The following is a 16651-nucleotide window of genomic DNA, read 5'->3' as shown; positions in this document are numbered from 1 at the left end:
TTTTTTTAACACTTTCTTCATTCTGTTTCTTTTGAACTAAAGAAAGTGATAGGGATGTAGAAATATTGTTTGATAAAAATTAACAACGGAAAACTCAGTTTCAATTCCGATTACAAGAGTACGCCAAATTAAAGAATGTGCTCTGAGAAAAATGTGTCGAAAATTTTCTTCTCATTTAGGCCTCCTGGCCTCTTTTTCATTGGAATGATCTGAGCATGCTTGTTCCCATTTTGATCCTTCTCCCTACAGCCTCTCTTAACTTTGCTACTCAGGGTAAAAAAGAGACAATTCTGGCTATATGGGCTCTTATACTGAATAGAGACAAACAGCTCCCTGCAAGCTCAGTAAAAAGAATATATTATTAAGGGAAAAATTTGTAACTACTATAACTTATGACAAAACTAATCCCTCAGCTTGGCACTCAGGATTCTAAGCAGACCCTAAATTCTGCTGCTCCATCCCCCACACAGATACTGGACTACCTAGTTCTGTAGCCATAAAATGTTTACCAAGCCCATAGAAACACTTTAAGGTAATCAAAACTTTTATTCAGAAGCTTTCTTACTTACCTCTTATTTTTGAAATGATTACTCAATGTTTCTATATAGTTATGGATGGTTTGTGAAAATTACATAGGATTCTTTATTCTCAAGGATGTGAAAAAATCTGCTGTACACTAAGAAGTAAAACCTAGCCTATGAACTTCAGGTTATTAATATATTAGAATATTGACATATTAAAATTATCTCTAATATGTGTTTCTTAGATATCAGTATATAAATGTAAACATAAATATTTGTGTTTCTATTTTCATCTTATTTTTTCTCCTCTGTTTCAGATAATGTTTAGAGGATTCTATAAGCGATCTTTGGTATTGGACATATTTAAAATCTCTTCAACTTTTGCCCTCCGGGTCCATCGCCTTCCAGCTTTAACTTGTTTGTGATTCCTTCAAACATTTTATATGATTTGCAATGGTTACATGAACTTTTGAGGAGTGGTATTTACACCATCTCATACTTTATTCAATATGGCACTTTAGGAAAAGAAATTGGAAAACGCTTCAAAAGCGCTGTTTTAGAAAATGAATCTTCTTGTGAAGCTTCGGAGAAGTTTTCGAACACTGATTGTTCTCTTAGCTACCTTTTGCTTGGTGAGCATTGTCATTTCTGCCTACTTCCTCTACTCTGGCTATAAACAGGAAATGACACTTATTGAAACCACTGCGGAAGCAGAATGTACTGACATCAAAATTCTACCGTATCGGTCAATAGAGCTGAAAACAGTTAAACCTATTGATACATCCAAAACCAACCCTACTGTCCTCCTCTTTGTGGAGAGCCAATACTCTCAACTAGGTCAAGACATCATAGCTATTTTGGAGTCCAGCCGATTTCAGTACCACATGGTCATTGCTCCTGGCAAGGGAGATATACCTCCTCTTACAGATAACGGCAAAGGGAAATACAGTTTAGTTATTTATGAAAACATTCTGAAGTACGTCAGCATGGACTCATGGAATCGAGAACTTTTGGAAAAATACTGTGTGGAATACAGTGTTAGTATAATTGGTTTTCATAAAGCCAATGAGAACTGCTTACCCAATACACAATTAAAAGGTTTTCCATTAAACCTTTTCAATAATCTAGCTCTAAAAGATTGTTTTGTCAACCCTCAGTCTCCTTTGCTGCATATTACCAAAGCCCCCAAGGTTGAGAAAGGCCCCCTTCCTGGAGAAGACTGGACTATTTTCCAGTATAATCATTCAACCTACCAACCTGTGCTTCTAACTGAATTACAGACAGAAAAATCACTTTCATCCTTGTCCAGCAAAACTCTCTATGCGACAGTGATTCAAGATCTGGGGCTTCATGATGGAATTCAGCGAGTTCTTTTTGGCAACAACTTAAACTTCTGGCTGCACAAGCTCATCTTCATAGATGCCATCTCCTTCTTGTCAGGGAAGAGGCTGACACTGTCTTTGGACAGATACATCCTTGTGGACATTGATGATATCTTTGTTGGGAAGGAGGGAACAAGGATGAATGTCAAAGATGTGAAGGTAAGAACAATTATAGTTGACATCACAATTTTTATTTCTCTAATTTTGAGGTATTGGTAAAATATATTTTTGAATATTTTAGATTCCTAATCAATAAAAAATTTAAGATGCAGAAGGTTTGAAATAAAATAGGCATTTTTGAAAAATCTTAGATTTTCCTCCATTTACCATTCCTCTCACTCACATCAGATGCTTCAGACAGGGGAAAAACTAAAACATCCCAAAGAATATCTGTCCTTGGCCACTTTGCTCTTCTTAGGCCTTACCCAGCCCAGCAAGAACCAGCTATAACAACCTGCCTTTTTCTAGCACACCTCATGTTGTAGCGAGGTGTTGCAGCGAGACTTAGACAGTCAGAGAACACTTTTCCTGGGCTCTTCCCCAGGCTCCACTTGGATTTGACAATCGTGGCTGAAATACAAGATAGAAAAGAAGCCTGAGACCTCTCCATAACCTCTAGTAGACATAATATTTGCTTATATGAAATGTTCATACACTTGTAAATATAGATACTAACAAAGATAGTTTTAGAGGTAATGTGGTATTGGACTGGACCTCAGGAGACTTCTATAACTATTATTAATTTGTCATAATATTTTGATATGATATGCTAGAATATGATTGAATTGACTGTATAACAAGTTCATCTTGGGATTGCTCTTAGAGAGAGTAAAAGTAAAAAATATTACACTAGGTGTTAGGTGGGTGATTCTGAGAAAAACTCCCTCTTTCCTTATCTTGATTTGACATTCTCACATGTTCTTTCATTTGTGCCTACCCTGCCCTATATCTACTAATTCATCCAGTGCGTAAATAATTTAGGAAACTTAAAAACAATAGGATACAGCTTAGAATTATAAAGGAACTAGATATTGTTAGGATAATGTCATCTTTTTTGAATTTCTGTTATTGAGCCTTTTATCCTCCAAAGATAAAACCTGTATACTACTTCAAAATATCATCTTTGTTTTCCTGTCCTAAGACCTTATGGCCACTGTAGTAACACAGGATTAAAACTAGTGGAAAACATTCTCTTTTTAAAAACCTTCAAAGTACACGTAGACCAGCGAATTGTTCTCAATGAGTCACTGAATGGGGCCTCTCTTGAGTGTGATGCAATTATTTTATTTTGGGAGCTGTCATAAATTGACTAAGTTACCCCTCTCAAGTTCTATCTAGGTTTCTCTCTTTTTATTCTTCCTTTTCTTTTTTGTATTTGTCATTCCTTTTAATTAATAAAAATGCCAGTTTTATTGTAATTTTAAAATTGTAAACTTAAGAGTAGATCATGTGCTTGCAAGTACTCTGTTACGGTAGGTTCCTAGCCTGAAATCCTAAATTGATGGATTTTCCTAATTTCAGTTCAATATGTTATATTAATTGAAATCATCTTTGTAATTCTAAACCAAATTTCCCAGCTCATATTCATCTCTTTCACTTAATCTCAATAGAAAACTAGATAGCTACTTGCCATTGCTCATACAACATTTAAAAGTCATTGGTGACTTCTTGAGTAGTATAAAACCAAATAGATTAACAGAAGAACAAAATTTAATAAAGGCTGGAACAATGTCACAGGTAGAGAAAGAATCAGAAAAGGTGTATGTATATACAAATACGTATTGGTATGTGTACATATGCACACGTATATATGCATAAATATATTATTGTATGTATACACATGTATATGTGTGTGTGTGTGTATAAACTGTCACTTTAAAGAAAATACTCCTATTCCTTTCTCTTTTAGTGTTGTTTCTGGCTCTCCTTCAGAACAACTAATCAAAGAATATAAGAAATATGATTGGAATAGAGAGGACTATTAATCTCCTGGGTTACTTATAGAGCAATAGAAAATATTATCTTTCTCATATAAAAACTATAGCTCTGGTGTTTTGCATTTCATTGCTACTTTTGTTTTTTTTTTTTGGATAAATATGATTGAGTGGGAAAAACTTAAATTAGATGTAGATAAGTTTTGGATAGTTACAAGATCTTCATCCTCATGTCGTTTTCTGGTGTTTGGCATTTAGTCACTTACTAGTAGATGTGGAGAAATCCATCTTCCCTCAAACTCTCCCCAAGTCTTCTAGAGCAAGGGGATTGTGTAGGCACTGATATTTTTTCTGTGTCATTCTGAAATAAAGGGAAAGTTACACACTGAGGAATGAGGAGTATTGTGGTTGGAAATTCTTGATTATGTGCATGACTATCCTCTCCATGGTCTACTCACGCAATTAGACTGGGAGAGCTGGGAACATTTAACCACCGTTCACACATAGACTTGTCCAAAGCACCCCCTCACTCTGTTTGCAAGAAATATATTTACATATATTCATTTAAGCCCCTTCCTACCCATAAGATAGAGATTTTGGATTATACTGTTTAAAAATAAGCCATTTTATGGTGAATCATTATAACGTAGTGAAAAGAACATGGCCTTCTTTAACTGCTCTTGAAAGCCCATATTCTTTCCACTTCATGGTTCCTTAGTTCTGACTGCACTAAGGTGCCATATATCAAGCTTCACTGTAGAGTCTTGCATGCCTTATCTCATTATATCATTCCCTTGCCCCACCAAGGCCACTGAGCTAGAAATAAATAGGTACACTTCAAAGGAGAACAGAACCGTGGTCAATAACTGTCCTCATATTGTAAATAAAATTTAATTGTGTATCTAAAAACCTGAGATATGAGGGAAATGTTACTCATGTATATACGCTTCTAGAAACTAATTGTATTTTGAAAGATTATGAAATATTAGCTATAAATGAAGTCAGAAAGTAATGCTCATGTGTTGGCCTGGTAAAATATCTGTGTGGTCCTTGTGGAGTGAGTTGCTACATGGTGAGTTGTGGGGACACAGGCTCAGGCACAACAGAAACTTGCAGCAAATGACCACTTTATTTCTTACACAGCACAAAGGGTCCAGAAGAGCAGGGAAGAGATTCCATCGCGGCCAGTCTCCTGGCGAGGCCAGCCGCTCGGGTTAGGGTTGGTAAATGGCAGATCCACACAGCTCCGAGGAGGAGAGACAAATCTGTGCTGTTTGTGTTGAGTATTTTTCCACCCCAGGGGGAGAGTTCTTAACCACTGGGAGTCCCTGTCCTGATAAGCATCTGCAGCTGCTTGTTCCTGGTTTCCAGGATCAAGGTATGGTTGGGTCTTTCCATTAAACGTAACATATACCTGGGCTGTAAAATGAAAATAGACTGGAAACATTGTAGCACAGTAGAAAAGGAGGCAGAAATAGATAGGAGTGGGGTGGGCAGGGGTGGTGTAGGCGAGGCCTGGGAGACGACCACTGGACTTGTGTCTGACTTTCCCAGCAGTCCTCAGGGCAATTACACAGTACTTTCTGAACATCCAAAACTTACTCTAAAATTCTATCAGCAAGATTACTTCAGGTTATTTAGGTTGATGTCCTGAACACTTGGACTTACTTTTTCATAGTTCTGAAATCATCTCCTGTTTTCACAACGGCCTTGTAATGTTCATTCTAAATATGATATCAGTTGAAAAATAATGCATTTTAGGGAGAATTAAAAAAAAAAAGGGCAATGTTGACATTTTATTTTTGAATTGTCTTATGGTCATCTATTCTGATTTCTGTGGATGATGCCTCATCCAGATACGGGATTTTGTTTGTACTCAAATTTACTGAATAAAGAAAATTTTCTGTAGTCTTTGTCATTTGGTAAACTTAAGATACTGTTCCTTTTTTTATTCATAGTTTCCTTGAAGCAGAATAAATGCCATTTTCCAACGGAGGTTTTGAAAAACATGAACATGGTCAATGTGAGATTCTGCTTAGTGATGACATTAGGTTTATTATTGATGTTACTAATGATATTGGTGCTTCAATCAATTCTGTGACCAATCATTATTCTCTCTGTTGGCAGCAAAACATCATTATTAACATTTTTAAATGTCTTTAAGGAAATGCATCCATTTGTTTAATGTACATGTTTTATATACATATATATAAATATACGATATTACTTACCTAATAATTCTAAACTTATTCAAGGTCCTAGGTGATCCAGTTCAAATTTATCTTTTTAACTCTACTCTTACTACATGTCAGCAAACATTGCTTATTCTGTTAAGCTAGCTGACTTTCTAATTCTCAAACATGACTTGCTCATTTTTCCCTTGGCTTCTTTTATAAGCTTGTATGTCTTGAATGAAACTCTTCTTGAATCTGTCCTTATATGTATCTCAAGTCCTACTCCTTATGAAATGGTGCCACGTCCCCCATTGACTCCAGGAGACAGTGATTTCAATGTAACCTGAGTCCTTGAATAGTCACTGCCTTTAACCCTCATCTAGCATTTTCAGATTTATGAGTCAACTTCAAAATTAGGTGGTGAGATATTTTTTCCAATATATCTTAATATACCCCAAAGTATGTGACAAGCAACATTAGACATGATTATAAAAACATTTCATTGATAATTATTATACTGTCTTTCAACTGCTTGGTGAGTGAGTAACTAATGAGTCACAGAATACTTGATTTAACTATCTTGGCAAAGAACAATCTGAAAATAGTTTTGAGCCTTGTCTCTAAAAAAAAAAAAAAAGGTGTATATTTTGGATACAGGATGAAACTAAGAAAGCAAATCTCTGTTGGAAATCTGGTGGACTCCAAAATAAGTGACTAGAAGGTTAGTTTTCTTGGAACTTTTTTTTCCCACATGGTGTTTTTAAAGGATCTGTATCTATGCTGTGTTAAAGCTTGATCCAGACACAATCAATTTAGCAATGTCTGAACCTGAATGTTTTCATGTATCTATTTTGACTACATATTTCCTGTGTTGAAAAACCATATGCTCAAAGATAAAAGTACAAAAGTAATAAATTAGGTAACTTAGAGGACTGAAACAAAGATGATAATTTGGATAAGTCACAAAATTTCAGTAGGTAAAAAGGAGCTAGTCAATAGAAGATTCTGAAATATCGGGAAATGTATTTTGGTTAGTTCCAATAGCCATTTGAAAGCCTCTGCTCTTTCTAAAATAAAGAAATGATACTATGAAAATATTTGGGAAAATGCATTTTATTAGTAAATATCTAAAGAAAATCCCAGTTTAAAACTTCTGTAGGAATTACTACATTAAACAGGGGCCAGGTTGCTATGAACAGGAAAGAAAAAATCTATCAGAGATGAAAATGTTAAAAACTTGGTTACTAAATTGAATAAGGGTTGGAGGAGAAAGAGAAAATAATCTCATTATTCCTAAGGTCGTGACCTAAGAAAATTGCAATATGTTGGTGCTACAAACCAACAGAAGATGAGAGGAAACATCTGGTAATTGAAAAGATTAGTTTTTTACTTTTTATACTCTAGTTATAACTGAAAACACCTGATACATTTGGAAAATTAATATAAATGATTATTTTAAGACTCTTCAATATTCATACTGAAGAGAGTCACTACCAAAATGAGAGCTGAAAAGGAAAGGTGATGTGTTGGTAGTTGGAATCCAGTTATGACACATATCAGTGAGCAGATTCAGCATTCCAGAACAGTGCCAGCAGTGGGAGATTGGTGGGTGGCCCAGTGAGGCAAGCAGGTAAGCAGTATCTAAAAGTTCTGTGGTGGTTTCTAGACAGAAGGCTGAGCTCACAACCAGAAAGTGTGGCATAAGGGTTAGGCTGGGGTGCAAGCACTTATCAAAGAAATTTTACAGCAGTATCAAAGTTACCAGACCCTTGGTTCAGGTCTGTGGGCAGGAGTTTTCTCCCTGGGAAAATGGCACAAGAAAGCAGTGACACAGTCATGGAGGAAGGGTGGTGTCCAATGACAAGTGACAACATCAAGTATGGCATAGGGGGACAAGATGGGGAACCTGGAAGACAGGGACTCAGTCACAATAACAGCCTTGTTTTTGTCCTGGAATAAAAGGAGAGAGGAGACATCAGCAAGACTTGCTTGAAACTGAGGCCCTGACACCCTGACAGAGGGCTCCTTATGTCTCCATTGTCAGAAGGGACAGGACTTAAATTTTACAGAATACTTAAGTGTCCCACTGAGAGAATTAGATGTGCTAATTAAAGGAGCTCAATAGGTTCAAGAGGCAAAGCAGGTACTATCAAAGACTTACAATGAGAATGGTTCATTTTCCATATAAGCACAGTATAAAAGCGAGAATCACTGTGTCAATTAAAATATTTTAGTAAGCAGAATTCGGCTTGTGTGAAAGGGAAGCTCAATATAATTAATGCATTTTGGCAAGGTCAGTAGTGACTTCAGAGAACCTCGAACATACTTATAAGAGGAGAGCTGCCATACAGGATATATTTAATCATAATTTTCCTTCTTTCATTTAGAATCTCTCTGTTGGTGACTCTTTTCTTCTGAATTCTTTCAAGTAGCACCATACATATAATTTTGTCAATTGAACAAAAAGCTACCTACTACAAAAAAAGAAAAAAAAAATTGTGGAAACAAATGGTATCTTTTTCTCCATTTAAAAGATGCGAAAATTAAATAAAATTCCACTTTTAAATAAGAATGTAAAAAGCAAGAAAATAATACCAACAATATCTCCTTACAAATTCAATTGGAAACATTTACATTTTGTGTATCAACCTTCATTTAGTTGAATCCAAAAAGCATTTATTAATCACTCATGGGTTCTGTATGTCATTCTCGATTATTGGGTTTAGAATAAAACTTAAAATTCAGTTTCTGATTTCAGTAGTATAAGTAGGACGTATATATGCCTGCATTATAAGACAAGATGTAATGTGCCATGACAAAATTTTTGTAGATAATGAGAAGAAAGACCAGGTGACAGTATTTGTTCCTCTAGGAATTAGGCAACATTTCAAAGAGAAGGTGACATTTGAGTCTTCTGTGATGGTTGGAGAGGGTCCTTGCAAACCATGATGGGAAAGTGTATTCCAGGCCAGTGGGTCAGCCCAAGTTAAGCCTTTAAAGTAATTAAAAAATAGTGGTGAAAGACATTTTAATGTGGAACACCCAGATTTAGGCATTTGGAAACACAAATACAGATTTTTTGACACTGCCAGAGGTAATAGTGTAGACTTAGAAAGCTTCAAGTTTAATACTTGAACTCTCAGTGGTGATCACCAAAGGGAATGAATCAAAGAAGGAAAATGGGTTGAATGCAGAATTTGCGATATGCTCTAATCAAGCCAAGGTCACAGGCAAATTAGTTTCAAACAGAGGAAAATTGTTTCATGGACTGAGATAGTGGCCAACCTGACAGCATCTTACTTGCCTCCCATTGGTTATCTGGGAGAAAGCATAAAGCTCAGCAATTGTTGGATGTCCTCAGAGAAATAAAATTACAGGAATGCCTGGCTGAGAACAGTACAGTGTTCATACAACAGAGAAAGCACATTCTTCTGGAATTTAGCATTTTGAATTCTTTTTTCCTTCTTATTACCCCTCCTAACATGATTGTGAGATGTACCAAATAACAATCTGTCATGAATTTCCCTGAAATTTGGGGCAATGTGTAGGGGTTAAAGATCAAGAGAACAAGGAGCTAAACCTTAGCTTTAAGTTTTGCCTGGAGATTAAATTCTACTAAGAGAATTTTATTTTGCTTTTATGTGTTTAATTTCCTGATGACTATTCATTGTGAACATGTCTACTTTTTGTTAGAAACAAGGGTTTTAGAGACATGCGTTCATTTAAACTGTTTCTTATATATCCAACAATTATTATTACTTCTTTAAAAAGTAAATTTTTAAACAACCCATGTGACCAACTGAGGCTTTTCTGCTCAGAATAATTTTTAAGCTTTTTCTTTGCAAATTGGCTTTTTATTCAAAGATTGGACATTCCCTGAATTCATTTGCACTCCAAACAGGCTATCTAGTAATGGATATAACACTAACATTAGTGCTCACTTTGTTTAGTTTACAGTATAGGATAATTACTGAGAAGAAGCAATCTCTTGATACACCAGGGAAAGAACACAATTAAAGTCATAAGCTCCATTTTGCTGCTTGAGTTGGAGCAACTACCCCCATGTGAAATAGCAAATATTAGAAAATATCTTGATAGAAGCAGCTAACCTGGCAAAGTCTCATCAAGGTAACCATTTTGAATGTATCACAAATGACACTTTGTGGTGGAAAAGCAAACCTTTATTAAAGAGTCCTTGAATTTCATGGCTAATGCCTTAAAGGCCCTGGGATATCCATGGAGACTTTTTTTGTTTTGATTGACTTTCTATATTTTGTCATTCTCTGTGATGAATTAAACAGCAATTAATTAGCCAATTAATTGTTTGACTCATTATAATGAGCCTCTTCAGGTAAAGCCATCATGTTTTTGTATGACAATCATCAAAAGATATCATAAAATGGTTTCATTGATAAAGAGCAACTAAGGAGGAAGAAAAAAAACAAAAAAAAATCTTTTTTAAATTCCTGTAGAAATAAACAAGTGTGTTTGAAAATAAATTATCATGGAAAATAGCACCTTGATTTTATACTACTGAGAGAGCTAGAATAAATTATTATTCAGAAAATAGATTCAAATGTTAAAGTGATCATAGACATTGTATTTTATTTTCATTCAAATCATAATTATTCATGTCACTCTGAGACTAGCTGGGGTTGATGATCTTCCCCCATAACATTTTTATTAAATAAGTCAAATATTCCTGTTGTGTCTATGTTTTTATTATTAAAATTTTGAAACACTTCATACATCCTAAAGAGTATACATAACAAATATCTGCAATTTAAATATTGTAATAATATGAACAGTCTTGTACTCAACATTTAATTTAGAAAATAGACCATGACTACTGCCTTTCCAATCATATGCTACTTTTTCAACTCTAGAAACAACCAGTATCCTAACTTTGAGTGTATCATTCCCGTCATTTTCTTGATACTTGTACTGCATTTGAAAGCATTCCTAAACAATAAATTGTCTACTATTTTAGTATTTTTCATTTGAACTTTATACAAATAGACTCCTACCATAAATATTTTCTGCAGACTGCTTTTTTCCCTTACTTTTATTTCTGAGATTTATCCACATTTGTCCTTATAGTTCTATTTCACTCTGTTTTCTTTTTAGTATTTATCCTCTCCAATTTTGGCATTGTCAGACTTAAAATTTTTTGGCAATTTGGTGGGTGTAAAGTGGTATATCTTGGTTTGTATTTGCATTTTCCTCATGATTGAGGTTGAACTTTCTTGTGTTTCATGAGTGTTTCTTTTTCACATTTTCCTTTATGGCCTGCTATCTTATTGATTTTGAATTATTTATATTTTATTTTGATTTTTATGATTTTTTATAGTCTGGATATTAATCCCTTGTTAATGATACATGTTGGGGATTAAATGGTATCCACCATATAAGGCATGTTCCGGTCCCAGCACTGTTCCTCTGGATGTGAATGCATTTGCATATAGGTCTTTTGAAGATGTTTTTATTTAAGGTGTACCCAAACTGAATGAGGGTGGACATCAATCCAATATTGTTGAAGTTCTTATAAGCAAAGAAAATGAATGACACAGGAGAAGCCCCAGGGAGCAGCCATAAGGGGGAAGTCAATGAAACCCAGAAGAGATAGGAGGAATCATGTGACAGAGAAGTCAAGAAACCCCAAAGATTGTTGGCTAGCCAGAAGACACTGACCCATTGAGGAAGCAAGCCTTCTAGCTTCTGAAACCTTAAGCCATAAAAATTCCTGTTGTTAAGACAACCCGTTTACGGTATTTTGTTTTCTCAGCTAGGAAACTAAAACACAATGATTGCAAATATCTTATCTCAATATATTACTTATCTTTTCACTTGTTTGTGGTCTCATTTCATTCATAAATATATTTAATTTTTATTGAAGCAAAATTTACTAATGTATTCATACATTATGTGGGAGTAATTTTTTTAAAGTACGTTTTATCATCTCTAAGTGTTTGTATAATACTGGCTTTATCTGTTTTTTAAAAGCAATCTAAAAAGTCTGAGTCTGAAACATGTCATTTTGGGATGATTTAAAATCACTACTTTTAAAAAATGATTATAGGACATATATTCTTTTAAAAATTTCTTCAAGATTTACCTTTTCACCCTTTTTTTTTCCTTTTTGTTTTTGGTGAATTGTAGGTTTAGAGAAAAATCGTGCAGAAATATACAGAGGTGCCCATACACCCCTCTTTGCACACACAGTTTTCCTTATTGTTAACATTTTGCATTAGTGTGATGTGTTTGCTGCAGTTGATGAAAGAACATTTTTTTTATAATGGTACAATTTTTTTATAATTGTTCTATTAACTATAGATCATGATTCACCTTACTGTCCATAATTTGTGTTGTACAATCTTATGGACTTTCTTTTTTTTAAAGTTTTATTCTAGTAATATATATACAACCCAAACTTTTCCTTTTTAACTGTATTCAAGTATGTATATATTTCAGTGCTGTTAATTACATCTGCAATACTGTGCTATCACCACCATCCCATTACCAAAACTTTCCCATCATCCCAAATAAAAACAATGCAACATTTAAGCATTAACTCCCCATTCCCTACCCCTACTCAGTCCCTAGTAACCTCTATTCTACTTTTCTGTCTCTGCCCTGTAGTTTCTGGCTTATTTCACTCAATATGATGCCTTCAAGGTTCATTCATGCTGACACATGTGTCAGAATTTCATTCCTTTTTTACAGCTGAATAATATTACCTTGCATAGACCATAGTTTGTTTATCCATTCATCAGTTGATGGACATTCACATTGCTTCCATCTTTAAGCGAATGTGAATAATGCTGTTATGAATATTGGCACTCACCCAGTCACTACAAGCTTTTAATTATTTTTCCAGAGTTTTAAGGAATATGGCTCTGCCAGTTTTTTCCAGTTGTTCAAAAACTCTGTGGGCAAATCACATCTTGGAGTATCCTACACCACAATCTTGGTCAACAGGAATTGCAAGAGTCACTTTTATAATTTATACTTTCAAGGAGTTTTTTCCATTGCTTTGCTTCCACATGTCTACTTTAAAGTTGTTCAAATAGATCTTTATTATATTTTAAATCTCTCCAGCAGTTGCTTCCTAATGTTGCTCATTTGTGTTTTTTCTCTTCCAGTTTCTTTAATGATCTCTCTGACAGAGATTGGCTATTTTTTTTTTCCTTTTCTTTATCTTCTCTACTGTGTCTTTGTTTTCTATTTCAGTATGCTTTCTTTTATCTTTGTACATTCTTTCCTTGTTATTTACATTTCATTCTGCTGCTCTTTACCTGTCTTCTTAAATATATATGATTGACTAAGTTTCTCCCCTTTTCTATAATCTAATGTAAGCATTTAGGGCCATGTATTTTGAAGTAATAATTTTAGCTAATCTCACATGCTTTTTTATACTTGTATAGTTGTTATCATTCAGTTATAAGCATTGTCCAATTTTTATGATTTCTTTTTTGACTCTTGAATCATTCATGAGTGTGTTTTTAAATTTTCCTACTCTATGAATTGTTTTAATTATCCTTTTAATTCTGATTTCTAATTCAACATGACCTGCATATTCATTTTTTGCTAATTCTTTGAGATGAAGCACTATGGTTTTATTTTTCTTTCACCATAATTATTGTATGCTTGATGAAAACTATGTATCTACTCTAATTGTTGGGTTTGGAGATCTGGTTATAATCTCTGTAATAAGATCATGTTAGTTGTGTTGGTTAAATCCTTTGAATCCTTTCTAAAATTTGTCTGCTTTTCTGTGACATTTTTTTCTGTTTGGTATGTGAGAAGTATGCCAAAATCTCCAATGACAATGCCAAATTTCCCAGTATAATTTTCAGTTTGTGATTTGTATTATGAAGTTCTGTTTGTTTATTTTTTTTTTTTGATTCTTAGAAATTTTAAATTACTATATATTCCTGATGAATTAAAACCTTTATCTTTATCATTATGAAGTAACTTACATTATTTCTGAAATGCTCTTTGCCTAAGAGTATTCTTTTGTTTAATATTATTATAGTTCCACTAACCTTCTTGGATTAGTTTTTGCTTGCTAAATCATTTTGAATTGACTTATGTCCATCTTTTGTGTTCTATGGACTTAGTTTTGTCTCTCGTAAGGAGAATATAGATTGATTTTGTTGTTATTTTTAATAGAACCTGATAATCTTAGTTTTTTACTAATGAATATAACCAGATTTCCAGAAGATAACAGAAAAGCAATATTCAAAGAGATAATAACTGAGACTCTTCCAGAATGAATGAATGACAATTCTCCATTTCAGAAAGCTTGTCTGCAAAATAGATCCCTACCTAGATACATGATATGATTCAAGTTAACACTAGACATTCTATAAAAGAAAAAGAAAGACTGCCAGTTGACTTCTCACAATCAGCAAAAGAACCAAGATCAAGAATCAACTTATGTAGGGATGATTAGTCTTTTTGTTTATCTAACAAAACAGAATTATTTTCTTGGCATAGAGATGAATTATGGGAAGATATTCTATTCTAGTCTTGAAATTCTTTTTCAAACAAATCTGGCATGAATACAAGTTGCTTGTTTTCCAGACATAGGCATATGTTTTAAGGAAACTTGATTCGGGCAGAAAAAAAATAGACTCTTGTCTTCAGTGGTTTAAAATAATGCAAGATAGCATTAGTTTTGAAAAAAGTCTGACAAAGACTGAATCATGACTCTATTGATTATTAAATATAATCTTGTGCTGATTAATCTTATGTGCCTTAATAGTCTTATGAGCCTCTGATAGTAATACATATGCAACACATTGTTGTGAAGATTAAATGAGTAACTGCATAAATTAGGCTCAGCAATCTGCCTGACACAGTACAAATTAGTGAATATTACTTGATGATGGAGAACAAGAAAAAAGATTCTATTGATATTTTTCAATACTTTGATTACTATATTTCATTGATTCTAAGATTCACATTTTAACATTCATATTTTACATTTTAACATCTAAGATATCACATATGTCTTTTAACTAATGGCATATTACTTTCTATGAAATACAGTAATTTAAAAGGATTATAGTACCTAATTTACCTTATAATGCAAGTCCACATTCTGGAATCTGAAAGATGTCACTATTAGGTGATTTTCCCCCTCAGTTTGAAAAGCAAACCTACAAAAACACCTTTGCTCAACAAAGGGATACCACTATTTAAAACAGATGTACTTCTTCCAGTTGTTTATATTAAAGGTAAGAAGTATAATTAATAAAACTTTTATGATCCATTGAATGTGATGTGCAAATGCATATTATGGGTTCAGAATGCATTAGGTCATGTATTTTTAAATAAGAAAAAAACATGCTGTACTATTTAAAAGTTACAACACATTCCTGGGCACCCCTCTGACTCCCAAAAAAGTTCTGAAGCTTGCACAGAAAATTAAAACTTTCACCAGTTATTTTTTTATCATTCACTAATGTCAAGGTATCAATGATGTTTAAATGTTTTTAATACTCTTTAGTTGAATCTTCAACTATTATGATAGTTGAATAACTTAACAGTCATAAAGGAATTATAAACTAAGACAAATGAATAGAACTGATTGAAATATATGCAAGAAAGCAATACATAGAGAATTTTCATAAAAACAGAAGTTTTATAACTATAAACCCAAGTTTCATGATATTTCTAAAGATATAAACTTGACAAAGCTAGTCACAATTTGTCAAATTCTCTTTCTTTTGAAACATGAATATGTTATCAGTATAATATTATACAAGTATTTTTTATTTGTTTGCACATAACTCTTACAAATGATATTTTGTAAAATATGTCTGAAATACAAAATGCTTTACAATGTTCATACCATGTATCACCTATATCTGTTTATCTTTTTTAAAAAGTTACAGTGAACAAAGCAACCAATAAATATATGTTAATTTTTTTATTAAACTTGGCTTTCTTAAGAATGTCTATTCATGTAAACTTATACATCAGGGGAAATAGCTTCCCCAATCCCTGAATAATCTGGCTTTTCTGTAAATATATATATATCAATATTTATATCTAACATTACTAATGTGTACTATTTCATTATTTTTCAATTATGTTTACAAAGAGAATAGAAATCAATAAATACATGACTAAAGTTTTTGTATGCTCATTTTTATATTCAGTTTATCATTTTCTAACTATTCAATCTAATATTTCAGTTTAAGCACTCAATTCACAAAATATTTTATATATAAGGTGAAATAAGTAAAAATTTCCATAGGCTTTTTTCACACCAACTACTGTTTTCCTTACATTTAGCTATTATTTCCTATATAAGTAGAAATGTCATAACTTTTGGACTATTTCACATATTCTTTATAATGCAGCAATATACCGAAATCTTATTTCAATGTGCCCAATTAAAAAGCATTTAAAAATACTAATTTAAAGTAGGAATATAATTCCCTTTATTTGTATTATGTATGTGTCATAATTTGCCTAATTTGTTTAATTACCTTAAGGAATTCTTGCTCTTATAAATGCTCCATGGGATCTACCCTGAAGGAAAAAATTAACATCATTCCCGTTATTACTTAAACCTCAGAATTTATAGTGTCCACAAACAATACGTGGACCCTTACAATTTGTTCCCT

At 33.3% G+C, this 16651-nt stretch overlaps 1 protein-coding gene across 7 annotated transcripts in view; it reads left to right on the top strand.

The window, feature by feature from the left end:
• NDST4 (N-deacetylase and N-sulfotransferase 4) overlaps window positions 1-16651 on the top strand; it is a 499153-nt gene that overhangs the window by 205522 nt on the left and 276980 nt on the right. For all 7 annotated transcript variants that reach the window (XM_037830542.1, XM_037830540.1, XM_037830541.1 and 4 more), the window contains one exon: window positions 839-2062. In XM_037830542.1, coding sequence (XP_037686470.1) covers window positions 1085-2062 — 978 coding nt within the window. In that variant the 5' untranslated portion in view covers window positions 839-1084. The remainder of the gene's footprint in view (window positions 1-838; window positions 2063-16651) is intronic.

This window comes from Choloepus didactylus, chromosome 3 (assembly GCF_015220235.1).
Source record: "Choloepus didactylus isolate mChoDid1 chromosome 3, mChoDid1.pri, whole genome shotgun sequence".
Classification (NCBI taxonomy): Eukaryota; Metazoa; Chordata; class Mammalia; order Pilosa; family Megalonychidae; genus Choloepus; species Choloepus didactylus.
Note: the sequence above shows the minus strand (reverse complement) of the source record. Positions and strands in the feature narration are given on the sequence as shown.